Source organism: Centropristis striata, chromosome 10 (assembly GCF_030273125.1).
Source record: "Centropristis striata isolate RG_2023a ecotype Rhode Island chromosome 10, C.striata_1.0, whole genome shotgun sequence".
NCBI lineage: Eukaryota > Metazoa > Chordata > Actinopteri > Perciformes > Serranidae > Centropristis > Centropristis striata.
In genome coordinates, this window is record NC_081526.1 from 27,272,641 (window position 1) to 27,295,511 (window position 22,871).

Below are 22,871 nucleotides of genomic sequence, written 5' to 3' on the forward strand. Positions count from 1 at the left end.
ACTAGCCTGCACAGAGCACTGACCTTAACCTCATCCAACACCCTTAGGCTGAACTGGAATGACAGGTCGGTGGCTAACCTCCAAAATTTTGTGCAAAGCATTCCAGGAGAGTAGCAGCTAACACACTATATGTTAGCAGCATATCTCCATGGTGGTGGAATGAGATTTTCAGCAATCAAACGACCCACATACTTTTGTATTTAGTAGAGTATCATTTGCAGGATCTTGCAGGATGGCAAAAGAAAACAATTTTATATTTTTTTCGAAGGGTATGATTGCAAAAAACAAACGTACCACAGATAGGTCCTTCATCTGAGCGGTCTGCACAGTCCACTTTGCCATTGCAGATCTTATCAGGTGTGAGGCAGATAGAGGTGTCGTTGGCACAAGGGTACTTGGGTGGCTTACAGACAGCCGACTCGCAGGACTCTTCATCTGAGCGGTCCTCACAGTCAATGTCCCCATCACACACCCAGCTCTTTGTGATACACTTGCCTGTAGAGAATGAAATGTGGAGATAGGCAGAGTTTAAATTGGCTATCCAGATAACAGACAACTGATATCCAAGACTCCCACCAGTCATTGTTTACAGTCTGATTAACAACTTGAGATGCTAGAATGGAGTTGGAGTTGACAGCCAACCTCTTGGACTAGATTGTTTCTCTGCATATGAATGCAGATAATTAAAAAATAATAAGCTAAATGGCTGTCAGGTGATGGCTGATGGGTTTAAGATTTCATTTTGCCAATGCATTTGCCTCTTTTGCTTTGAACTGTTCACCTGCATGCAACCAAAGCCTGCTTTGTAAATCCATTTTGGACTATAAATGGAAACCAGAATGCTTCTGATACCAAAATATTATCTAGTTGCTGAGTGTTTCGATTATGGCCAAACAAATGCAATGACTATAAATGATTAAAAAAAAAAAAAAACTGCCAAAAGACACTCACCACTTATCTTCATATGTGCCACCAAGAATTAATTTTTCCTACATTTTCCAACTTTAGAATGTTTCATTCTTCAGTTTCTTTGCTAAATCTTTGGAATAAACATTAAACAGAAAAAAATGCCATGCTTTTTCCCCAAGGGTCCTCAATCAACAACAAACTCTTTCTCAGTTCTGGGCTAAACGTTCAACTTGAAGAAAAAAATCCACACAAGAATAATATTCCATACACTGGTACCTACACTAGAGTGTAATTTGTAATTCCCTCACCGTGCAGGTTGGAAAGAGGTAGGTGGAAGCGCGGAGGGGGGCGAGGAAGAAAACAATACAGATATCCGGATGTATCATTTTTGCACGCTCCCAGGTGAAGCCTGGATCGCAGCATAATCCAATTTATACTTTTCCATCAAAGCTACATCATAGGGTTTTGAGATCCCACTGGTTTATGCTTGGTGCCGGATCAGTACAAACCAACGTGGGAGGCTGAAGCGACTGCTGAGGGTGTGTGGATGTTGTGTGCGATAAAGTGTGTTTGTTTCAGGCGTCTTAATACTTCTAAGCCTTCCAGATGCCACTATAAAAATAGTCAGATGACACTTTTAATTTAGCCACTGATTTTCCAAATGCCAAACATGGTGCCAGAGCAGTTGCAGTTGAAAAAAATAAGCTTATGTGCTATTCTGAATACTCAAGCTTTTCATGCGTAAAATATGGATGGCACTTGGGGCACAGAAATGTTCCATTTTAACTGTCATCAAACTTGTTGTGTTTGCGGTAATGCACATGGACAAGGAGGTTAATCATTTGTACAGCTGAATTTACCAGTCTTGTTTTTGGCAATTTCACTTTTCCAAAATTGAACTTGATGAGTTTTGATAGTTTGTCTGTGGAAAGCAAAAGATGGGACAAGGGTGTGGCTGAAAATGGAAAAAAACAAAACAACAACAACAACAACATGATTTCATTCAGGGAGTAAGAGACACAAAAGGACGGGAGTACTTCTGAGTGGCTTTATTAAACATAACCATTGCTTATTATTTTGAGTGGGTTATCTATATTTTATATTCTCTCCAAACATAGACAGGCTCAAACATCTAAAAGTTTCATCTTTAATTCAACAAAAATTCAGCTTATCCACAGCTGGATTTCCTGCAGAGATGGTAACTTTTTGTATTCATATTGGTCCCTCCTCTATCCACGACTGAATACTTATTTTTAAATAATGGATGAGTAAATTCATAGTTCTTGTGGTTGTTTATTTTTATTATACTTTACTCATCATTAGGGGTTCTACACTGACAAAGAACTTCACATTTATTTTACATGTTGTTGTTGTCTAACTCAGAAGATTGAGATTATTTGAGATGAATATATGTGAATACCATGTTTAGGACAATAAATCTATGGAATTGAATGCAGATGTCTACCTACACCATCATGTATAAAATCAGACAATGGAGCCTGCAGCCTACATGCACCTTTAATATGAATGAATAAACCCTACATTCATTTGACAGCATGCTATAAAGGTTATGCAACCCATGTTGTATGAGAACAAACTTCCAACAAGCTGCATAGGCTCGACTACTGCATCAGTAACTGCATCTGTGTGATACTTAAAGAATTAATGTACCCATTAGATCCCAGCCTGTAGCTGCCAAGATAACCAGTCATGGTTGGATGGAGGTGAAATACTTTTGCTACTACAAGTTTAATACTTGGATGGCCACTGGTAGAGGCATACCCAACCCATCCTACTAGTGATAGTCACTGGCTGGAGACACTGACTATCCTCCTGTCCATTTAGCCTGAGGCAGTGATCCTGGACTGGGCCTGTGAACACTGTGGGCACATTGCCAGACTGAACAGTAAGCACATAATTGAAAGGCTGAGACATGAGCTGCTGAGCTCTCCGAGAACTGACATCCAGCCTATTGCCCCATTTGCCTTAGTTATAAATTCCCCCCAAACTGAAGGCCTAGACAAAGTTGAAGAATTTGTAAATTACCATAAAAACAAATTACAACAAGACAGCCACTATATGAAAATGCTTGATATTGTTTATGCTTCAACATTGTCTCTTGACCAAAGACTGTATAAATTAGCTCTTGAACCATAACTGCGTAAATTGGTCAAATCTCAATTTTTCAGTTTTCAGTTTCAAGTTATTTACAGTGATTAACACAATTATTAGACCACCTGCCATAAAAATTAGAAAATATAAATAACTTAAGAATCAGAAATGAATCAAGCATAACATTCAACCACTTAGACTCATTTTTCTGTTCAGAAAGCAAGTAAATAACTGTAATTTGACATCTTAATCAAGGAATAATAATGTGCTTTACTATATTTACAGTCTATTTGTATAACAGTACATTTGAAAATGAATGGATAACGATAATCATTATATTTTAGCGTTAAAACATCATTTCGGTTAAAAAGCTTCTACATACTGCTGTATTAAGCATTACAGAAACATGAAAATGACTTAGGTAATTACTAATGCTGTTAATTTAGGACAGCTGTGGCATAAGCTCAGTGGTTAAGCACTGTATGTATTTTTATATGTTTCACCTGTTTTGTTCAAAACCAAAAAAAATTGATATTTAAAATCTCACTTATGGATAACCCAGAGTATATCTATGCAAATCGACAGTTGACTTCATTTCTATTTCAACTAAAATGTAATGGAAACCTCTGAACTCTATGAAATAGAAATCAAATTGAATCAGTCATTTAACGTACTAGAGCCTAAAGTGCCCAATTAAATGGCAACATTTACAGGAGCAGCTTCACTAAACCATTTCTCTTTGATTCAAATACATTTCATTCTGATCATGGATGGGTTACCGAACTGGCTTATCAGGCAGAGGCCCAGGGGCCCACTTGGCCTTCACCTTCAACACTTCACTCAGAGAAAAACATACCAGCCAGAAAGAGACTAAAAATGATCACAAAGAAAAACAAAATGATGACTAAGAGGCCAAAACAACTACAAAGAAATGTCAAAAGGCTGCAAAGAGACACAAGGTAAGTCACAGCAGCTATGAAAAGAGAAGAAACAAACAGGCAGAGACACAATGTGGCTACGAAGAGACAACTACAAAGAGGCTCAGGCTACGTTTACATGATGACGGTCTGAACAGAAGACGCAAAAGTGGTGTCACGTCTTCACTTTTTATTCCGCGTTTACACAAGCGTTTTCGGGAGGATATCTATGTGCATACGATGACGCAAAAGTGTGTGGAATTGGATTGTATGCATGCCAGGCGGCATCACTTAAAGCGGTAAGAGCATCTTTGGGCATGCGGATGTTTTCATGCCACGTATTTTCATCAGCTACTCCTTCCACAAAGTTATCCACCATCCACTAGATCTCCCAGGTCTCGTCCAAAGCCGTCTGGCTCACCTCCGACCAATTGGTGCATCCAAAATGTGATAGAGGTAATTACAGATCCTTCTCTGTTCACTAATACTATCTGTACATATCCTGTACATTTGGTGGAAAGACTCCTGTAAGTTTATTAGAGCTGCCAGAGCAGCTTGAAGGTCCGACGCATGGAAATAATCCCACGTTTGATTATTTTCCATTACTGGAGCATGTATGTGATGTAAACACATACGTGACGTGAGCAGATCTGAGCAGAGTTTTGCGTCTTGGCAGTGTAGACGGACACGCTACGGCAGAGCGTATTTAACTTTTCCACTTTGGAAGGTGGTTTCAGATTTTTGCGTTTTTAAGCCCCAAAAACGCCGTCAACGTCTAAACGAAAGGCACTTCCGGTCCAATATTTTGACGTTTTTACCCGCAAGCGTCCTCGTGTAAACGGGGCCACAGAATGACTACAAAGAACACAAGACAACTACAGAGATACAAAATGACCACAGAAATACAACAAAGAGACACAAAGCAACTGTAGAGACTCAAAATCACAGAGAGATTTTAAAGAGAGAACTAAAGAGGCTGTCTGTGTTTTGTTTAGGTGGGGAGAGTCTTTTACATGTCTGTGCCCAGAGGCCCATTATCTCATAATCTGCCTATACTGTAATTCCCATGCATTTAAGGGGAGAGAATGGATGTTCCAATTCTATAAAATATGCAGCTGGAGAAATATTTACCATAGTACTCAATCTATTCTTTGTTTGAGTTGCCTTAGTTTTTCCTACATATCCCTTTTTCTTCAAATGAACATGTGAACAAACAGATCTGTGTGTTTGTGGAGTGGTATTGTTGCATTAAGTAGAAGCTCCACATTGAAATCTCCTATCTCTGTTTGCGATTGAGCTCCCGCCTGAGGAAAAGCATCCATTCCCAAAGGTGGAATGAACAAGAAAAAGCATCCAAATTCCCAGCATTCAAACCGGGCATAGGTCTGCAATGAGTCTCACATCTTTGTTTTATCTGAGAAGTGGAAATAAAAGAAAGCAATACAGCTCCTTCTCCCTTGAATCTGTCAGGATTGATAAGATGGCCAATTTCAGAATGCCTTTTGAATATTGTTGGAGAGGGCACTCTGTTCTTTTGAGGAGGACAGAACGAGCTGCACCAGTGCACAGGGGTGTGACACTGCAGAATTAGAGTGAATAATAATTGTGTGGTCTAACCAACCCTTCACCACGCAGCATTGCCTCCGTTCTTGATAATACTGTCAAGGGATGAGCGGAAAGCTGCAGAGCTAAAGACAGAAAGCAAACGGAATCTTTGTCTGACCTTCTCCTTTCTGCTGCTGAAACAAAACGGATGCTGGGTTTTGAGGAAATGGGGGAGTTTATACGGGGCCACTTAGATGGTCTGTCCTAATTGGTCGAACAAGTACAGGCAAACTTCACGGCACTGCTCCAAAGTGGAGAGTGGTTAAGCCCCTAGAGGCTGTCTGAGAGTGAAACCTTTATGAAAGGGAAGAGAGCCATTTGGCAGCCTAATTTATAACTGATACACACAAAGAAATTCATGAAATGATGAGACACTTTCTTCTTCTCTCTTAAGACGTGAGCAAAAGACTGGAGTAAAAATGTTGAGAGATATTATTTATTACAGCTCTAAATGTGAAGGTTAAGTACTGTGAAAGTCCAGGCAGATAAACAGCATTTAAAAAAAATAAGAACTAGGTCTCTGCTATTAATCTGAGGAAGCTTAGGCCTTGTTAAGACTAGTAACCATCATGACTAATTTAGAAGTAAAATTCATAATTGCTTTTCATAGTTTTCCATGAGACAAAGTAATAAAATCAGTCTGTACTCCATGTGTCTCCAACTAATCTAAATATAACGTAATTTTATATTGTGAATATTCAAGTCAGCTGATTTGGCTTTCTCTCTGTTGCTGTGTTTCTTTCCTTCATGCTGAAATTAGTTCAGCCAGGCTGTCAGAGTGCTAAAACTACAACATCTGTCTCAGGCGAATGATGCAAGATTTACCCACTAAACTCAAATGTAAGCTGAATATAGTTTTTAATGCCTCAGGATCTGCTTTTAAACCCCGGACCAACCAACATTGTCAGTGTCAGTTAACTAATGAAGTGTAAAAATCAACACTCCGCCAGTGTTTGCATATGTCAGACTTTATCTAAAATGTCTGGATGATATATCGGGGCTACGTAACATATAAAAAATCAATTATTAATTTGCAGCTTCTTGATTAAAATATAGATGATTCACAAGAAGAGTAAAAAGGAAGTAGCGATTGTTTTTTAATATGCAAATAGCTGCTGTTGATTTTCTTTCTTCAGTTTCCCCTACCTGTATCTTTGCAGGTGAACTTGGCTTTGGGGTCGCACATCCTCTTGGTGCCCTCGCAGTCTTTCTCGTCGCTGCCGTCCTCACAGTCCTTGTCTCCGTCACATCTCCAGCGCTCCGGGATGCAGGTTCCATCTGTGACACAGTGGAATTCCTCTCCACTGCACTCGATCACAGATGGCAGCACTGAAACAAAAGTCATTCAACAATTACTGTTTCACAGATCTACAGCACACTGTTATCAGCAAAGGCACAGCAGAATTGAACTATTATTTTAGGAGACATCTTTTACTGTTTACACATATTTATCATTGTGAGAGGAGCACTTGGCAGCAATAACGGGTCTGTTAGCTCCAAAGAGGGAAGTTATTTCACTTCCAGTATTTAAGGTTTATGTCTTTAAGGTGTTTCTGTCTTGTCACTGTTTCTTTCCTCAACTGGGATTCATTACAAGGAACACAAACTGGTACCACTACACCATAATGTTGTATATGTTGGATTGGAGTCACTGAATATCCTGATTAGAATGAATACATCACACTTTTTCTATGATGTTTTTATCCTGGCTTAATATTCCTAAATCATTAAATTGGAACAAACTGTATATTTTAATCATATAAAGAAGTTATAAACTTAATAACACTAGCTGAACTAGAATAACACAAAATAAGTGCTGATAAGTTTTGTGATCCACATGTTCTCGCTGCCAACTCTTCACATACGGATGTTTTCTCAGCACTCTTTGGCATCAATTTTTAATTCACTGGGTGCCACTCTAACATCATTTTCTAAAGTCTGGGGCTGGTCTGATAGATTTCAATGTGTGTGTGTAACGTTATGAATTAAAAAAAAAACTTCTTGGTTAGATTTTGATCAAGATCGTGTTTTGGGTTGAAGCCCCCCCTCCAGTGTGTTTAATATTTAATATTTTACTGAGTCATTTCAAGGGATGGCATGATGGCACTTTTTCAGGTGCGATACCGATACAGCAACCTTAAGTATCTGCCGTTTTTTCCCTTTAAACAACTAAGGCCATCTAAAAACATCATGCTCAAACTGTGAAACAACTACTCCCCTAAAGGAAGAAATGCATTGCCCAGAACAATACCTCAATATATACTAACTGTGCATTTAGGCTTATGGATCAGACAGGATTAAACTCCTTTTTTTCTCCCGATTTCCCGATGTTAATGAGCCACAAAGTTCACCAAATAATGACAGATAACTAAATCTTGTGCTCAAAGCTGCAAAAAGAATTTTGTGTCTAAAACATTAAGATGATGTACAACAATAGTAGTTCATCCTTCAAGCTTGTTAACATCAAGTGCAATCAACACAGTGGCTTGAAGTAAAAAACGCAAAATCCTACAACACACTGATGCAGTGGTAATGAATTATGTATAACTATTAACCAAACTCCCTTTCTCTGATTGAAAAAAGCCTTAACCATTAAAGAGGAAGTAATAGTGTCTGGGAAGGATGCTTCTTATGTTGCTTAACTTACGTACATATTACCTTACCTCAATTAACTTACATATAAATGTTAAAATGTTACAATGTTACAATTTCATTTAGCAGAAGCTTTTATCCAAAGCGACGTAGATCTGAGAGAACCACACAAGCAGAGATCTAATCACAAAACGACACATAAGTCAACATTGACTTTTGGTTTTTACATGGGACACAAATAGTAGTCTCCTTGGTTAAAGGTCTACCTCATCCATTCACCCAGCCTCCTCCCTACATGGATGTCATCTCTGTTTATGCCTCGTCTACTGACTTCCACTTTTACTCCAGTCATAATTTCTATGTCCACTACAGGCAGAAAAACCAAGGGTCATAGTTCGACACATAGGGTAATTGAGCAAGCTGGAGTGATTTGTGAGAATGTTCTGATACATTCCAACAGGAGCACAAACTGTAATAAACAGCAATATTTAATAATTTCAGTCGTGGCATAGAGCATTCAGTATAGATGATTTGCTTCATGCTTAAAAATCAAACCGAAAAAGCATTTCCTCAACAGCCGAGGCAAAGCTAAGACAGATTCAATCCCCTGGGGTAAAAGGAGAAGCAGACACGGGGGAGTGGAGAAGCCTGCAGTTCCCATCAGGAAACGGTTTGATGAATAGTCTACCCATTCTAGTGACAAGCAAGTGAGCTGTGAGTTTCTAGGAGCTTGCATGAGCTTTCTGTGGTAATTAGATTAAATGATTCAACTCCTGATGGTAAAATTCCCCCAAACAGAGACGAGATAAGATTAGTCACACGTGAGTCTGAAAACAAAGTTATTGGACTCAAGCTGATTAATTGTTAAACTTGTAATTACAACACCTAAATTTAAACATGATTTGAATTGCAAATGAAATCATTAGCACACTAAAACAGATATAAAGGCTGATACACGCCATAAAGGTGCTACCAGTAGGAAAACTTTGCTGCGAGGCAGGTCTTTCAACAAAGTAAAAAGTGCAAAACCAGTAATGACTTAAAATATAAAGGGATAATTATATGTACACAGTCTTGATGTAAGACATGAATAATGATAAAGGTCATCTTGTGTTGAAGGGGATGACTTGAAGCTGGAGTTTTCCTACTTTCTATCTGACTCGCCACTTTTCAAAGGTAATGCGGGCGTTCTTACGTGCTGATCCACCTCTGCAAGTCGTGTTCTCATCACTGAAGTCCCCACAGTCGTTGTCACCATCGCAGGCCCAGTGGTCTGGGATACAGCGCCCGCTGGTGCACTGGAACTGGCTGTTGGCGCAGGAGTGGATGCAGCCCACTTCATCGCTGCCGTCTCCACAGTCATCATCTATACATGTGCACAAATGCTCATGAGAGGCGTGACCTCACAAACACATGTAATGTAATGGTGGAAGCAACGGACAAATTAATTTATGAGCAAGCTTTGATTTCTATGATGAGAATCTTCAAAAGGTTCTTGTACTCACCTGAATCACAGTGCCACTTCACACTGATGCATCGTCCGTTGGAGCAGCTGAACTGGGTGAGGGGCTCACAGGTGGGGAAGGCTGAAAAGATTTGTATACAAGTATGTATTAAATGCAATCCCAAATCAAGCTGAACCAATACTTGTAGTGCTGCCACAGACTGTATGAGATTAGAGTTAAGATTCACTTATCAGTCCCACGACACCTCTTTATTTAACCCACCCCTTTACACACCAGTGAACACACCATGCTGGGATCAGTGGGCAGCACATTTCTGCACCCGGGGAGCAGTGGGCCGTTAGGTGACTTGCTCAAGGGCACCGTTAGTCATGGGACTCGAACCGACGACTAGGGGTGTTGAAAATAATTGTATAATTGATGCATCGCTATCCAGATGTAGATGATTCTGCATCGATGCAGTGACAGTCCATAATCGATAACCGTTAATCAGACAGATAACGTGGATAGTAGGCTAGGCCTGTACTATTTTTTTGGTTTACAGAAATTTTGGTTATCAGGAATGTCCTTAGACCAGTAGTATTAATTAATGAAAAAGTAAATGTGATGTAATAAAAAAAAGATCCAGGATGTAATGCATCGGGGAATCGAATCAAATCGAATCTTGGACTTTATAATCGCAATTGAATCGAAATCGTGAGACGACAGTGAAGATGCACAGCTCTACCGATGACCCTCCAGTTACAAGCCCGATTCTCTAACATCCAGGACACAGACTGCCCAAAAAACAACCAAAATGAAACTCAAAGTAGGTGGCTCCAGTGGCTCATCTCAGCTAACTAACCCCCAGCTAATCCAAAAACAGAGGTGAAGCGGGGTGGATTGAGGCCGTCTAAAATTGTGGCTAGCCCCCTATGAAGGCTCCGTCTTTTCACTAAACTCCCACAAATCTAAACCCTAATGTAATTTAAACAGCTGAGAAAATAAAAGTAAGCCCCTCACAATTATCATGAAGGGGGAAATAGTTTTAGAGACTAAGGATTGGTATCATGAAGATTTTATTGATACTACTACTCCTTCTATACTCCTTCTAGGATCAGTATTTTATCAGTACTCTTATAGGCTCTTATTCATTTCTAAATTTTTCTTTCATATACTAATTTTTCTTGAGCTTGAGCTGATGTTGCTGCTGCTTTATCAGCAGCTTTAATTCACCCAACTCATAGCTAATCCAAAAATGGGCAAAATGCCCTTTACATACTCCACAAGAACAGAGAAATTTGTTCTTGTTCTCGAGGTGGCAAGAACAAGAAAAAAGTTCTTTCTGACCTGGACATTTCATATTTCACAAGAAACTCTAGAAACTCCTGCGTAGTTCTCATAGGGCCCTCCCACTACAGCACATGTCTTATTCTAATTCAAAGTTCTGACCAATCAAACACTTGTTTTTGGACACCACACAAGGAAAAAGTTCTGCCCAGATGATGTGTCAAGAACAGAGGAATTTGTTCTCTCTCCAGGGTTGCAAGAACAAAATGACATCATTCTGTTCTAGCAGCAATAATTAACGGGGATCAATTGTGGAACCAGCCTAAAGTCACCTTTCAAGGAACTGCAGCTTTTGACACTCACGGGTTTAATCTTTGAGCCTTCCAAGGTCGCCGTTTGACTACAATTCTACACATCAGTATGTTTTTTGTTCACTTTAAAGTCCATGTCTTAAGACAGGCTCGATGCCATTCATCAACATATGAATGTGGTTGAATATTTGGGAGTCATCCGTAATTGTGCAGCATTTTCTAATGAACAGAATAGAATCTTTCAAATCCAAGCTTTTCAAGCAGAGGATAAAAATGATTAAATGCTCAATGTATTCATTTAAGGTAAAAGCTTGTCCTTCAGAAAGACTTTTCAGACTTGTTGTTAAAAGTGGCTCTGGATAGAAGAGGGAAATAAAAGTTGAGATAATCCGAAATTCTTCTTTTGATTAATGCTTTTCACTAAAGGTTGCACTGCATAGCCATTATTTATTTACAGGTTGTTTTCAATTTTTTTTCTAATGATCAATGCCTCCATTAACAAAAACTTCCAAGTAAAAACACGGTTTACCCTGAAAAAAAAAAAAAAAAAAACATCCCATTCAGTTGCATTGCACAAAGGGCTGAAGGTTTCACATCATGGCTGAATTGGTTGAGAATTAAACTTAACAGATTCCACATTTTTTGACAAAGAGGAAAATAAAAAATTATCTGTAGATGCTTGTCGTGGGATTAATATGAATATTGTAATTAACCAAAAAACTTGGTCTGGCATATAACAAACCCCTGCAAACTATGGAAATCGATGCCTCGCTGTGTATATATATATATATATATATATATATATATATATATGAGCATGTGTGTGTGTGTGTGCTGAGGGGCTTTACTGCATTATGTGGATCTATACAGAAAAGTGAGACACCATATGTGCGTGATATCATACGATATATACATATAAAAACCTAAATTGACAATGCAAGGTAGTGAAAGCAAATCACCACCTCAGCCAGTAGCTGATCCAACATCCATCACTGCATGGAGACTGCATGAACTGAATCGGTCTACATTATAGCATCAATTTTCTCTACCAGTGCTGTATTGAGAATATATAGTTTGTGGAATGAGGACGTTGTCAGGATTGACATTTGTATTCCCGTCACATACCCTCCTGTACATACATACAATGCTATTCAAATATCCTTACAGGATGCCTGAAACTTTATTGACTTCAGTATGAAACACAAGTCTACATTTGAATTGATTTGTTGGCATCTGCTTCTGCCTGGAATACCTCAGGCGCTGTCGGGAAGACATATTGTATCTTTATCAGACAAGTGTCTTCTATATTTCCCACAAATGTGTTAGGTCTCGCTGACAGCGCGTGACTGGTTGGAATTTAACATTCATTAAAAATGAAGCACGAACATCCATAAATAATGAAGGTTTCAAGTAAACAGTGAGCCTGTGAAAAAAATAGAACACCAACATCCATAAATAATGACGGCTTGAAGTGAACAGAGAGCCCAATATGAGACACTGTGTGACAACTACTAAACTACTGACAAACAAAATCCAAATTAGCATCAATCTCTAAGGCGGCCACCACTGAGCTTCAGGTGTTCCAAAACCCACAGTAGTTCCACTGAAGCTAAGTGAGCTGCCAGAGCTGCACAGTAGAGTGCCTACAGAGAAGTAATGCCTGAGGAAGCTCAGACAACAGTAAGGCAGAGAATATGTTTTGCTGCACAGCTTGATTATGATTGAATGAAGCCGAGCATGAACTTTAATTACTGCTTACACCCTGGCTGTTTGTGACTGCGTATTGAACCAGCTTAGGACACACAAAGGGAGGCTGAGGCGATACAGCACAGTGCAGCATTTGGCAAACATCTATCACTGTAAAAGGCTGATTTAATACAAAAAGTGATTAAAGCAGAATCTTAAAACCTTAACCCCCATCTTTTAAAATGTATGCTGGTAATTCATACAGTTCAACTTCACAGCTGAAAACATATTTTCACAGCCAAATCGCTCTTTTGCGTTGCATAAAAAAAGGTTAAACACATCTTCAAAGCACTCCAAAAAGCTCAGGCCATCATGGCGTGCCATGTATTTTTCTCATTTATGTTTTTTTCAGATTAATCCAGAACACAGACTGCCACTTTTGCTAACTGAAGCTGACAGTTTGTGTAATACCACCGAGACACGACTTAAGAACAGTGCTACTTGACAAAAGTATGCAGTTTGCTCAGCAGCACCCCTCTAAGCCGAGACCAGCAGTGAGGGCATGTTGAGTTCTTGGTCCAAAGAGCACAGCATCAATAATTCAACTCAGAAAACTCTCTCCATTGAATAAAGTAATGCATGTGAAAGGGACTTGCAAAATATTCAAGAAGTTACGAAAAAATGATAAGCAGCTAATGTTCGGGGGTTTTCTTTTAAAATGAATGCATGTCCTAAAATGATATTTTTGTAATTCCTTTCATTAGTATAATCAAATCAACTCTTTCTAAATATTCTGGATTACTTTTGGAATACTTCAGTCTTGCAGAGCTCATTTGTCTGGGTCTTATACTTTCATGCCAAAAACACATTCTTGACACAGTCTCCACTGCCATTGTCATGTTGCAGGTGCACTGCGTATACACAAACTGTTGCACTCTTTAAAAGCTTGATAAGGCTTTTAGAGGAAACAAAACAAACTAGAAGGGCACTTGGGGAGCACAGACCATGCCCTATCTTGCAATGTTAACAAAAGCAAAAAGTAATTTGTGTATTCACCCCCAAATTTGGATTCACTCCAAAATGTAATGGGTTCTTCTGTGGCCCATGCTACACCCTTCCACCAAGTTTAAAAAAAAAGACAGGCAGACAATCTATTTAAAGACAGTAACTGTAGGGGGGCGTCTTAGTGGCCTTACATTCTCTCTGCCACTATCAAATAAAGCATGAAAAATGCCCAAAAAATCTTAAAAAATAGTAACTGTTTTCAGAAAACTCCCAATTTTAACTTCAGAACTCAGATTTTGTATGACATACCTAATCCTGTTTCTTATATTACGTTCTCCCCTAACCCTGCAAGTAGCATTTTTTGTTCGGCAAGCTGGAACCAAAGACATCTACCAATTTTCACAGCAATCCATCGAACAGTTTTTCAGACATTGCCATCCCTTACAACCTGGCTTAAACCAAAAGCCTTTGCCATGGACAATGGCGTTATGGCTTTCATATGTCAAAAAACTTTTATGTAAAATAGGGAAAACAATATTCACTCAACAAGTCCAGTTATTACCCTGAGCTTGGTCTGCCATTGAGTTATAATGTTGGATTGCTTTTAGGAACATTATGTGAAAAAAATAAGCATTTCATATAATTACAAATGATATCAAATTAGCCGGTGTGACAGGATAGAGTGCTGCTTAGCACGTATTTTCTGTCAATCCATTAGAGGTGAAAGAGTGAATGTCGACAAGACTCTGGCAGAGTTAACTACATAAATTATAGAGTCCCATTTTGAGAGATCCAAGTGCAGAATGGGAAGTGAGTTTTGAAATTTTGCCTGACGCTTGTAATCATTGAGTCACCAGGATGAATCAACAACCCTACGAACCCTCAGAGACATCTTATAAGACAGAAAAAACATCTCACTCATTGGGGCCTTAAATATACCCTGATAAGGCATAACATTTTTAACTGGAGGAGTAAACAACTCGTGAAAGCCCTAAAAGGCTGCATTAGTATTCTATTCATACACAGAGCTGGCCTATTTTACATCTTGACCAAACAGAGCAACACAAACAACAGTAGCAGTTCGGAGTGACACTTGAGTGACATGCGATAAATAGCCGTGTGTGACTCACTGCATGATGTTTCATCAGACATATCCCCACAGTCGTCCTCCCGGTCGCAACTCCAGGCCTGAGGTATACATCGTCCGTTCTGGCAGGAGAGCTGGTCAGCCTGACAGGGCTGGGCTGAGAAAGAGGAAAGAAGCCACTTAATTCAATCACATGTGCATAAGTCAATGCGGGATGTGCACAACAACTCTAATGATCACTACATCACTGGGATGTCAATGTCCGCCCAGTGCAAACTTTTTATCACTCAATCACACAGTAGGGCAGGGAAGGTCTGAAAGCCATGGGAAATGTGCTGTTGCTTGACAGGCTGTCAGTTACATGCTACACAGCTATGGTGAGCATGCATGGACAGCAGACAAGGGGTGTCTTGCTGATGTGGGATATGCATGCCAATCTGACGATGAGGGAACATTCATCATCCTCTAGCTAATGCTCATTGATTGATCCTCTAAAGGATAAAAAGCTCCTGAGAGGACACGGGAGGATATGTGATATACTGTAAGTGTTCCTGACATACAGTAGGTGCTACAACTCTTTGATATTGGAGAGTGCTCTCACACAATGAGATTGATTGCACTGTACTAAAGCTACTTGAGGGCCGCGAGACATAACGGTGATAACCGCCTTGACATCACTGGACACCTCTTTTCAAGGAACTGATGAATACAGCACAATTTTATCAAAAGATGGTACGGAAAAATGTTTATTTCTGGCTGTTGTTGTAGAACAGATGAAAGAGCTGTTAGATCTCCATTCCCAATGGTCTTCATAAGCTTGATTGAAATGTATAATCAAAAATCTGTTACAAAATTACATCTATCAACTAAGCAACAGTTGCTTCTGAACCAAAACAAATGTTCTGACATTCCCATTTCAGAAAATGATACTTCAGTATTCATTCATAGAATAATTGCTGTCTGTGTTGAGGCAAACAGAAGTGTAAACAGATTGAAAACTGTGACAGATTTTCAAAAAAGCAAAATGATGAAATTACAGACAATATTTTATAGGTGATATATCTTGAAATAAACGCCTCACAGTTGCTGCGGTCAACCAGTCAAGTTGCAGTTAACACCCTGCATGCAAACACAGTGTGTCCAGTCTTGTGTAGCCATGACATTGGAAATTGTAAAAAATCTATAAATTCTGAAAAATGAACGATTCACCCTACATCGGCAGCACAGAAGATCAATAAAATCACCACAGTCTCAAGGTGGACACTCAAGATTAGTGTCACCAATTTAGTTTCTGACCACATGTGAAATATGGCACTGAATAATGGCCAGAAAAGTGTTTTTCTGTAGAACATCATATTGACACAGTGAAGTTAATCTTTGACCTTTTGGATTTATCACCAACGCCACCACTTAGGGAAGAAATGTACGAAGTGACTGCGTTTGACCTCCAAAGTCGAATCTGCTCATCCTTGAATCCAGGTAAACGTTTGTGCTAAATTTGAAGAAATTCCCTAAAGGCATTCCTGAGGCCTCACGTTCACAGGAATGAGAGGGACAGACGGACAACCTGAAAACATTATGGCTCTGTGCTGCTGACAGCAGGGGCTGGAGGCCAACTGCAGCCAAAGTGACACTGAATTTCAGACAAACATACAAGTGGTACAATGCAAACCTGAGCATGTAGAGTTGGCCTCGTCCTCATTGTTACCACAGTCATTTGTTCCATCACAAAGCCATCTTTTGGGAATACAGCGATTGTTGCTGCATTTGAACTGATCAACAGGACAGCTGTGGTTATCTGCAAAGAGTACAAACAGCAAAACAAGGCAGTCACTGACTGTGCAGCTCTTACATGAAATACAATTTTAGAAAAGATAGTTAATAAAAAAACAGAAGCAAAAATTTCCATTAGGATTGGCGATGGCTGACAGTCATCAACCACAGAGCCCACTGAGGTAGACTCTTTTTTCCAAAAATGAATTTAGAAGTAATCCAAAGCAAAAGAGGCTCAAACTTATTTGAAATTTTATGCAAGGCAAATCAGGTAAAATTACAATACCTCTACCGAAAGAGAAGGACCCCCCTGACCCCAACAACTATATCATCCTCCATCCTGAAGTTTCACTGTGGACATTGTCATTGTCCAACTCTAATTTCTATGGCCGCAGTCAAGGTACCTGAAACATTACAGCTTTATCTGACTCAGTCTTAGCTCCCTGTTCCAATATCCTTAACTGCTTATCCGCACTCAGGTCGCGGGGGGCTGGAGCCGATCCCAGCTGACATTGGCCGAAAGGCGAGACACAGACAATCGCAAACTCATTCACACCTACAGGCAATTTAAAGTCACCAAATAAACCTAAGTGCATGTTTTTTGACTGCAGCAGGAAGCCGGAGTACCCAGTGAGAACCCACGCTGACACGGGAAAACATGCAAACTCCACACAGAAGAGCTGGAGTCGAACTGGCGACCCTCTTGCTGTGAGGCAAGAGTGCTAACGTGTAGCCCCCCTGTTGATATATGTATGGTAAATTCGCAGTAGTGGGATTTCATTCAGTCCACAGTCCAACAAATCTTACACTGATAGACCAATATAAAAGGGAATGATGCTTTAGAGTGGAATTTCTCTCGTTTTTCTCCTTGGTGGTTTGACCTTTAATGAGAGTCTCCATTACATTTCTACAGTGGTCTTAAGTGTTTTTGTTAAACAGCTTCAGTGCCTTGATTTTAGTTTCATATAAAGCCAATTTGATATAATAACTTGACCGGAACTAGCAACAAAGCTCATTATTTTCTTTTCATTCATGTCATTAAACTTTAATTACACATTGACCATTCAGATTCATTAAGCCTCACCACTAATAAATCATATGAAATTAATGTGAGCAAATTAAGGCGTAGTTATTGTGATACTGCTGTTTGTGCATGATAAATTACCTTGGATTTTGAGACAACCTGGTGTTTGAGAATGCCAGATGCTGCAAGAGTGTGCTACTGGGACCAGTGTTTGCGTGAAATGACTTCAGTGATCATCTTGTCCTGTCACAGGCAGCCTGTCAGCCAAGTAACTGAACTACACCTTGATTGTGTCCCAAGAGGTCCCAAGAAGGCAAATTCCTCTGGCTTATGACTACAAGAGACTGACCTAATAGCTATAGAGCATTTGGATTTACTCATTTAAAACATGCCATTCCCTTGACAAAGCTTTCATCCACAAGTCAAATGTTTGGCTCAATATATTAAAAGAAGACTCTACACCCACTAAAACAAATCAAGTTAGTAGATTTGAAATGCACATGATATCTCACGAGAGCAGATAATTGATTTTTCAATTCTGATAATTCTGGCAGAGGATTAGATTATGGTGCTTTGCTTCCAGAAAAAAAAAAGGAACAAGCATCCAAGCATCTAACACGCTGTTTATCCGACTGACTCGTTAAAGAGTAAAACCGCTCCAGCAAGAGCAAAAGGGGAGACAGCAGTGTGGAGGAGGAACACTTTTCACCCTTGCTTCAGTGACATGTTAGAACACAGAATCTGACAGCAGGAGAGAATCAGAGTTAAAAAGCCTGTGCTTTTCTTGCTTGGCACATGTTTTTGCATTTAAGCGTGTCGACATGCACGGTATCTGTATGTGTAATATATTTGTGCGTTTGCATGTTGTGTGTTGGCCTGCAGACAGATTTTAACGTCCTCACAGCAGCTGTGGCTCTCCTCGTCGCTTCCATCCAGACAGTCATCATCTCCGTCGCACTTCCACAAGGCCCGTATGCAGCGATGATTATGGCACTGGAACTCGTCACTTTTGCATCGCTGTGGCTCCAAGCCATCGCTGGAGGCTTCCGGAGGAGAGAAAGTGGTGAAACAAAATCAGCCAGAGACTTCCTATGAAGTATGTGTTTAGGGGAAATTATTGGCATAGCTATAATAGCACATAAAACATGTTAATAATGTATCATGACCTCGTGTCAAACTACTGGGAGTCGGCTTATATTTCTGGACACCCACTGGGATAATTTCCCAGCTGTGTTTATTTGTTTATTAGCATATTTGCATGTGAACAGATAAGGTTATTATTTGATCTTTGTCCCATAGGATGAAGCCAGGATTACAGTATACTGGGACAGGATGATCTTAGGCCTCTCGCTCTGTCTGATTCATTATGTCCTCCTACCTGCACAGGTGACATTGTTCTTCTCCAGAAGCTGGTTGTCAGCGCAGGCACACACTCTGCCTCCTGGGATGGCAAGGCAGAGGGTACCGCAGCCCCCATAATTCACACTGCATGCGTTGTCACCTGGAGAAATAGATCCCAAATAAGGTGTCTTCCTCGTTTAAAGCTAAATTTTCTAAAGCTTGCCTTAAGTGCCACGGGTTTCTGTTGTTGTTTTCTGTCCGTACACTAAACAGCAGAGGTTCAGGGGTCACTTTAAACTGAAAAAAGGAAATCATCTCATTGATACAAAGCTGTGTCAGAGAGACATGCAAGGTGGATAGCACATGAGCTATAACCACATGTCAAGTGAATTATTGGAAACACTGTGGGTGAGAGACGTTTGACATTTTTATCTTTCTTGAAGGAATAATTTGTCTTTCTGGACAAAGGGGGGAAAAATTCTGTCACATATAAAGTTAAAGCATAAGACACCTTTGTCACTTTCATTTAACACAGAGCCCAAAGGCAGCGCCTGAGCCAATGAGATAAAGCTTTTGGTTTTGCAAGAGCCAATCAGTAATACTCAGACGACTGGACAGCCAATTAATCTGTTCAGTGACATGAAAAATGAAGACATGTCCAGCAAAAAGGCTCTGAATGGTGGCAACTAGGCTGTGCATGCGGTAGTCAACCATTCATCTGCATCATATACTTGGTATGGCATGTATATGATGCAGGCAGGTATACTAATGATCCAGCAGCCTGTTGCACCAGCTATATGTGAGTTCCCTTCAGAGTGTAAATTCTAACCAATACGTTTTTATGTTGATAATTGCTGTGTTGATGTTTGGTTGCACAGCGGAGACGCAAGGTTCATCTTAGCTACTCTGGTGTTAAATACAAATAACCAGAATACTGTCACAGAAAATGACGCTTCCATTTCTTGTTTCATCAGTGAAAAGCTCCATGCATCGGCAAAGAGGCTAACAGCTAAAAATAGCTATTGTTTATCATCAAACAACAACAAAAAAGTACATTACATTGGAAGATTTCAGCCTGTCCTCCTTTAAAAGAATGTCAATATAGGTCACGTGTACAGGCAGCGAAAACAGAACTATATTTACAAATTTCACCGTCCGCCGCCATCTTGTTGATGTAATAGTGTTTGACAGTCAAACAAAGTTTAAAAGGGCAGAGGGGTGGGCAGGTCAAATAAGCATCGGAATTTCACACAGGAGAGCGGGGTTTGTGTCCCGTGTGAAAACAAAACTAAACCTTACGTCTTTTACGTAAATTGCGGCAGACACGTGATCCTTGTAACTACTTTTACAACTACGACCGTACGTGTGTGCTATTTTTAGAATGCACTGTTGTACTGCCAGCCGCGTGGCAATGCAGTAATATGTGCCCTTATACACAAGCCGCGATACATGCCTACGTGCCTAAGTGCTGTTATTTGTGGTACTGACACATGACGTCTTCTGTCGTTTATGTTGGAGAACTAGAAGAAGATGTATTATGATGAGGTGATAACCATAGAACCTTAATCTACGGTGCAAAATTACAACAGTGACAATGAGCGGTAAAACCACTTCCCTGTTATGTATTAGTAGTTGTTGATAAAAAAAAAAAAGTTATCTTAGCCTATATATTTGCTTTCCAATGTGGAACAGAGACTATTTGTAATTATGTAATTTCCAATATGCATGCACTTAATTTTGCATTTTTGCAGACACCCCTAACTCAGTTACATTAAATATTCTATAATGCTATCTCCTCTTGTGGAAAATGAAAGTGTGAGTATAAGTCAAAGTCATCAAAAAAGGCTGTGATCTATCAAGGAGAAAGCGTTGCCAACACAAAACAGCTGGTGTAATATATGATGGAGCATTTTATGGAGCATTTAACTCCAACCTAACTTAGAAGTGATGTAGCTGGTGCAACTCGCTGCAGAACTTCAACTTCTAAGGAGAAAATTATTGACTTGACAAAGAAGAAAACTTGTTCATTTTAAAGCCATATCTAGACGGTGTAAAATTATATATTTTGTGCAATAGCGCCAACTTCCCCTGATTGCCGTGTGGGTGTTTGGGTCTATTATAGAACAGTAAAAGAACAGCCTGCTGTGAGGGCCAATGCAGTTCTCCACTATCAGCCTACTCTACTTTCTGTTCTTTTCAGCTTTCTAACAGCAGGAATCCATCATCATTTGTTACAGAATTGAGCAAACTCCTTCAAGCCCTGGTCACCTTATTTAACTTCATAGAGAGGAGCCCCAAGTGATTTTAAAGTCACTGTCACTGTTGATCAATGCACTGGTTTACAGCATGAAATTTGACACCAAAAGGCATACATGCGAAAGCTCAAGAGTATATATATCATATTAAGTGCTCTTCATTAAAGAAATGTGTATAGAGGATACAAAGGCCTGGACACACGAGACAGAGTGGCTCTATTTCAGTGTAAAACTTTCACTGTGAAACTTTTCTCTGTGTGGTTGGGTGGCACTGGATGACAAGTAAATGAAGGAAAAGCAGCCAACCTTGCTGACTCTGTGCGTCGTACACACGCAGGCCAAATAGTGGCGGTCTCTCGCTCCGCAGCAGAGTGACATCGCCGGTGGTCAAGTCCAGCTGGAAGACCGAGGCATTCATGTACTCCGTCCAAAAGATGAAATTACGATAATGAGAGATCCCGAATGGATGGTTCAGCTCTTTTCCATCATAAACCACCTGGAACATGAAGCAAACATGCAGTGTAATCAAAAGATTAGGAGGGCTACACAAAGATGCCATCAGCAACAAAAAAATCAATCATCTCAAATAGGATTCTAGCTGTTTGAATATGGGCTTAGAAATTATTTGATCACAGTATATGATGAATGTGATTCAATTTCTTTGCACAAATTTATTCACACGGCGCTGTCTGCTTATAATAATGTTTGCTAGAATCTTGGCATTGATTAAATAGCATTTGCAAATAATTCATTAGCTTAATATGCCAGTACAACTACAGTGGAAGGGAGCAGTTGGGGACAGCAGATAGGGCTGTCTTGTTGGCAGTTGTGGTGGGAAACAGAGTAGCTTTTAATCATCCCACTGCTTTGCAGATTAACATTGTTTCATTCTTAAAATATAGATCACTTTTGGACCCTTATCATATAATATTGATCTGAAAGTGAAAAGTCAACTGCTGATTGAATATCACATTAACATGGCAACAATAAATAACACTAAAAGTAATGTGTACCCAGCTGCTGGGTTGTCTGAATCTAAATTACACCATTTATTATTGACAGAAACTGTAAAAACAGGCGTTATGGTCAGATTTTCAACTTTCCAATGAATCCATGAATGTATCACATGTGACAAATGCCTCAGCTTAAATTGGTGATAATTTTTAAAATCACTTTATTCTATATGTATTATTTACATTTTCACCAACAATAAATTCCTTCAATATCCTTCAAAATCAATAACAAAAAAAATAATTAAAAGGTATGAAAAATATGCCTTGAAGAATTGATGCTGGTTTGAAGGCAAAGGGTGGTCACATCAAATATTGATTTGATTTAGATTTTTCTTCTGTTCACTCACTTTGTATTTTGTTCACCGATAAAAAAAAACAAAAACTATTAACATTTCTAGTTTTGAAAGCATTCTTATTTTACAGCATTTTTTCATACCTCCCGAGAACTTTTGCACAGTATCGTATATTTGTTTTTTTATAATCTATGACATAATGACTATGTTCTACTG

At 39.5% G+C, this 22,871-nt stretch overlaps 1 protein-coding gene across 1 annotated transcript in view; it reads right to left on the reverse strand.

Moving 5' to 3' along the window:
* The window catches only part of lrp1bb (low density lipoprotein receptor-related protein 1Bb), a 289,380-nt gene that overhangs the window by 124,094 nt on the left and 142,415 nt on the right, over window positions 1–22,871 (reverse strand). Inside the window, exons 13-21 of the mRNA XM_059343018.1 lie at window positions 21,656–21,845; window positions 19,132–19,254; window positions 18,656–18,796; window positions 16,629–16,754; window positions 15,000–15,113; window positions 9,641–9,721; window positions 9,331–9,501; window positions 6,690–6,872; window positions 295–495 (exon numbers count right to left, since the gene is read on the reverse strand). Of these exons, the coding sequence (XP_059199001.1) occupies window positions 295–495; window positions 6,690–6,872; window positions 9,331–9,501; window positions 9,641–9,721; window positions 15,000–15,113; window positions 16,629–16,754; window positions 18,656–18,796; window positions 19,132–19,254; window positions 21,656–21,845 (1,330 nt within the window). The remainder of the gene's footprint in view (window positions 1–294; window positions 496–6,689; window positions 6,873–9,330; window positions 9,502–9,640; window positions 9,722–14,999; window positions 15,114–16,628; window positions 16,755–18,655; window positions 18,797–19,131; window positions 19,255–21,655; window positions 21,846–22,871) is intronic.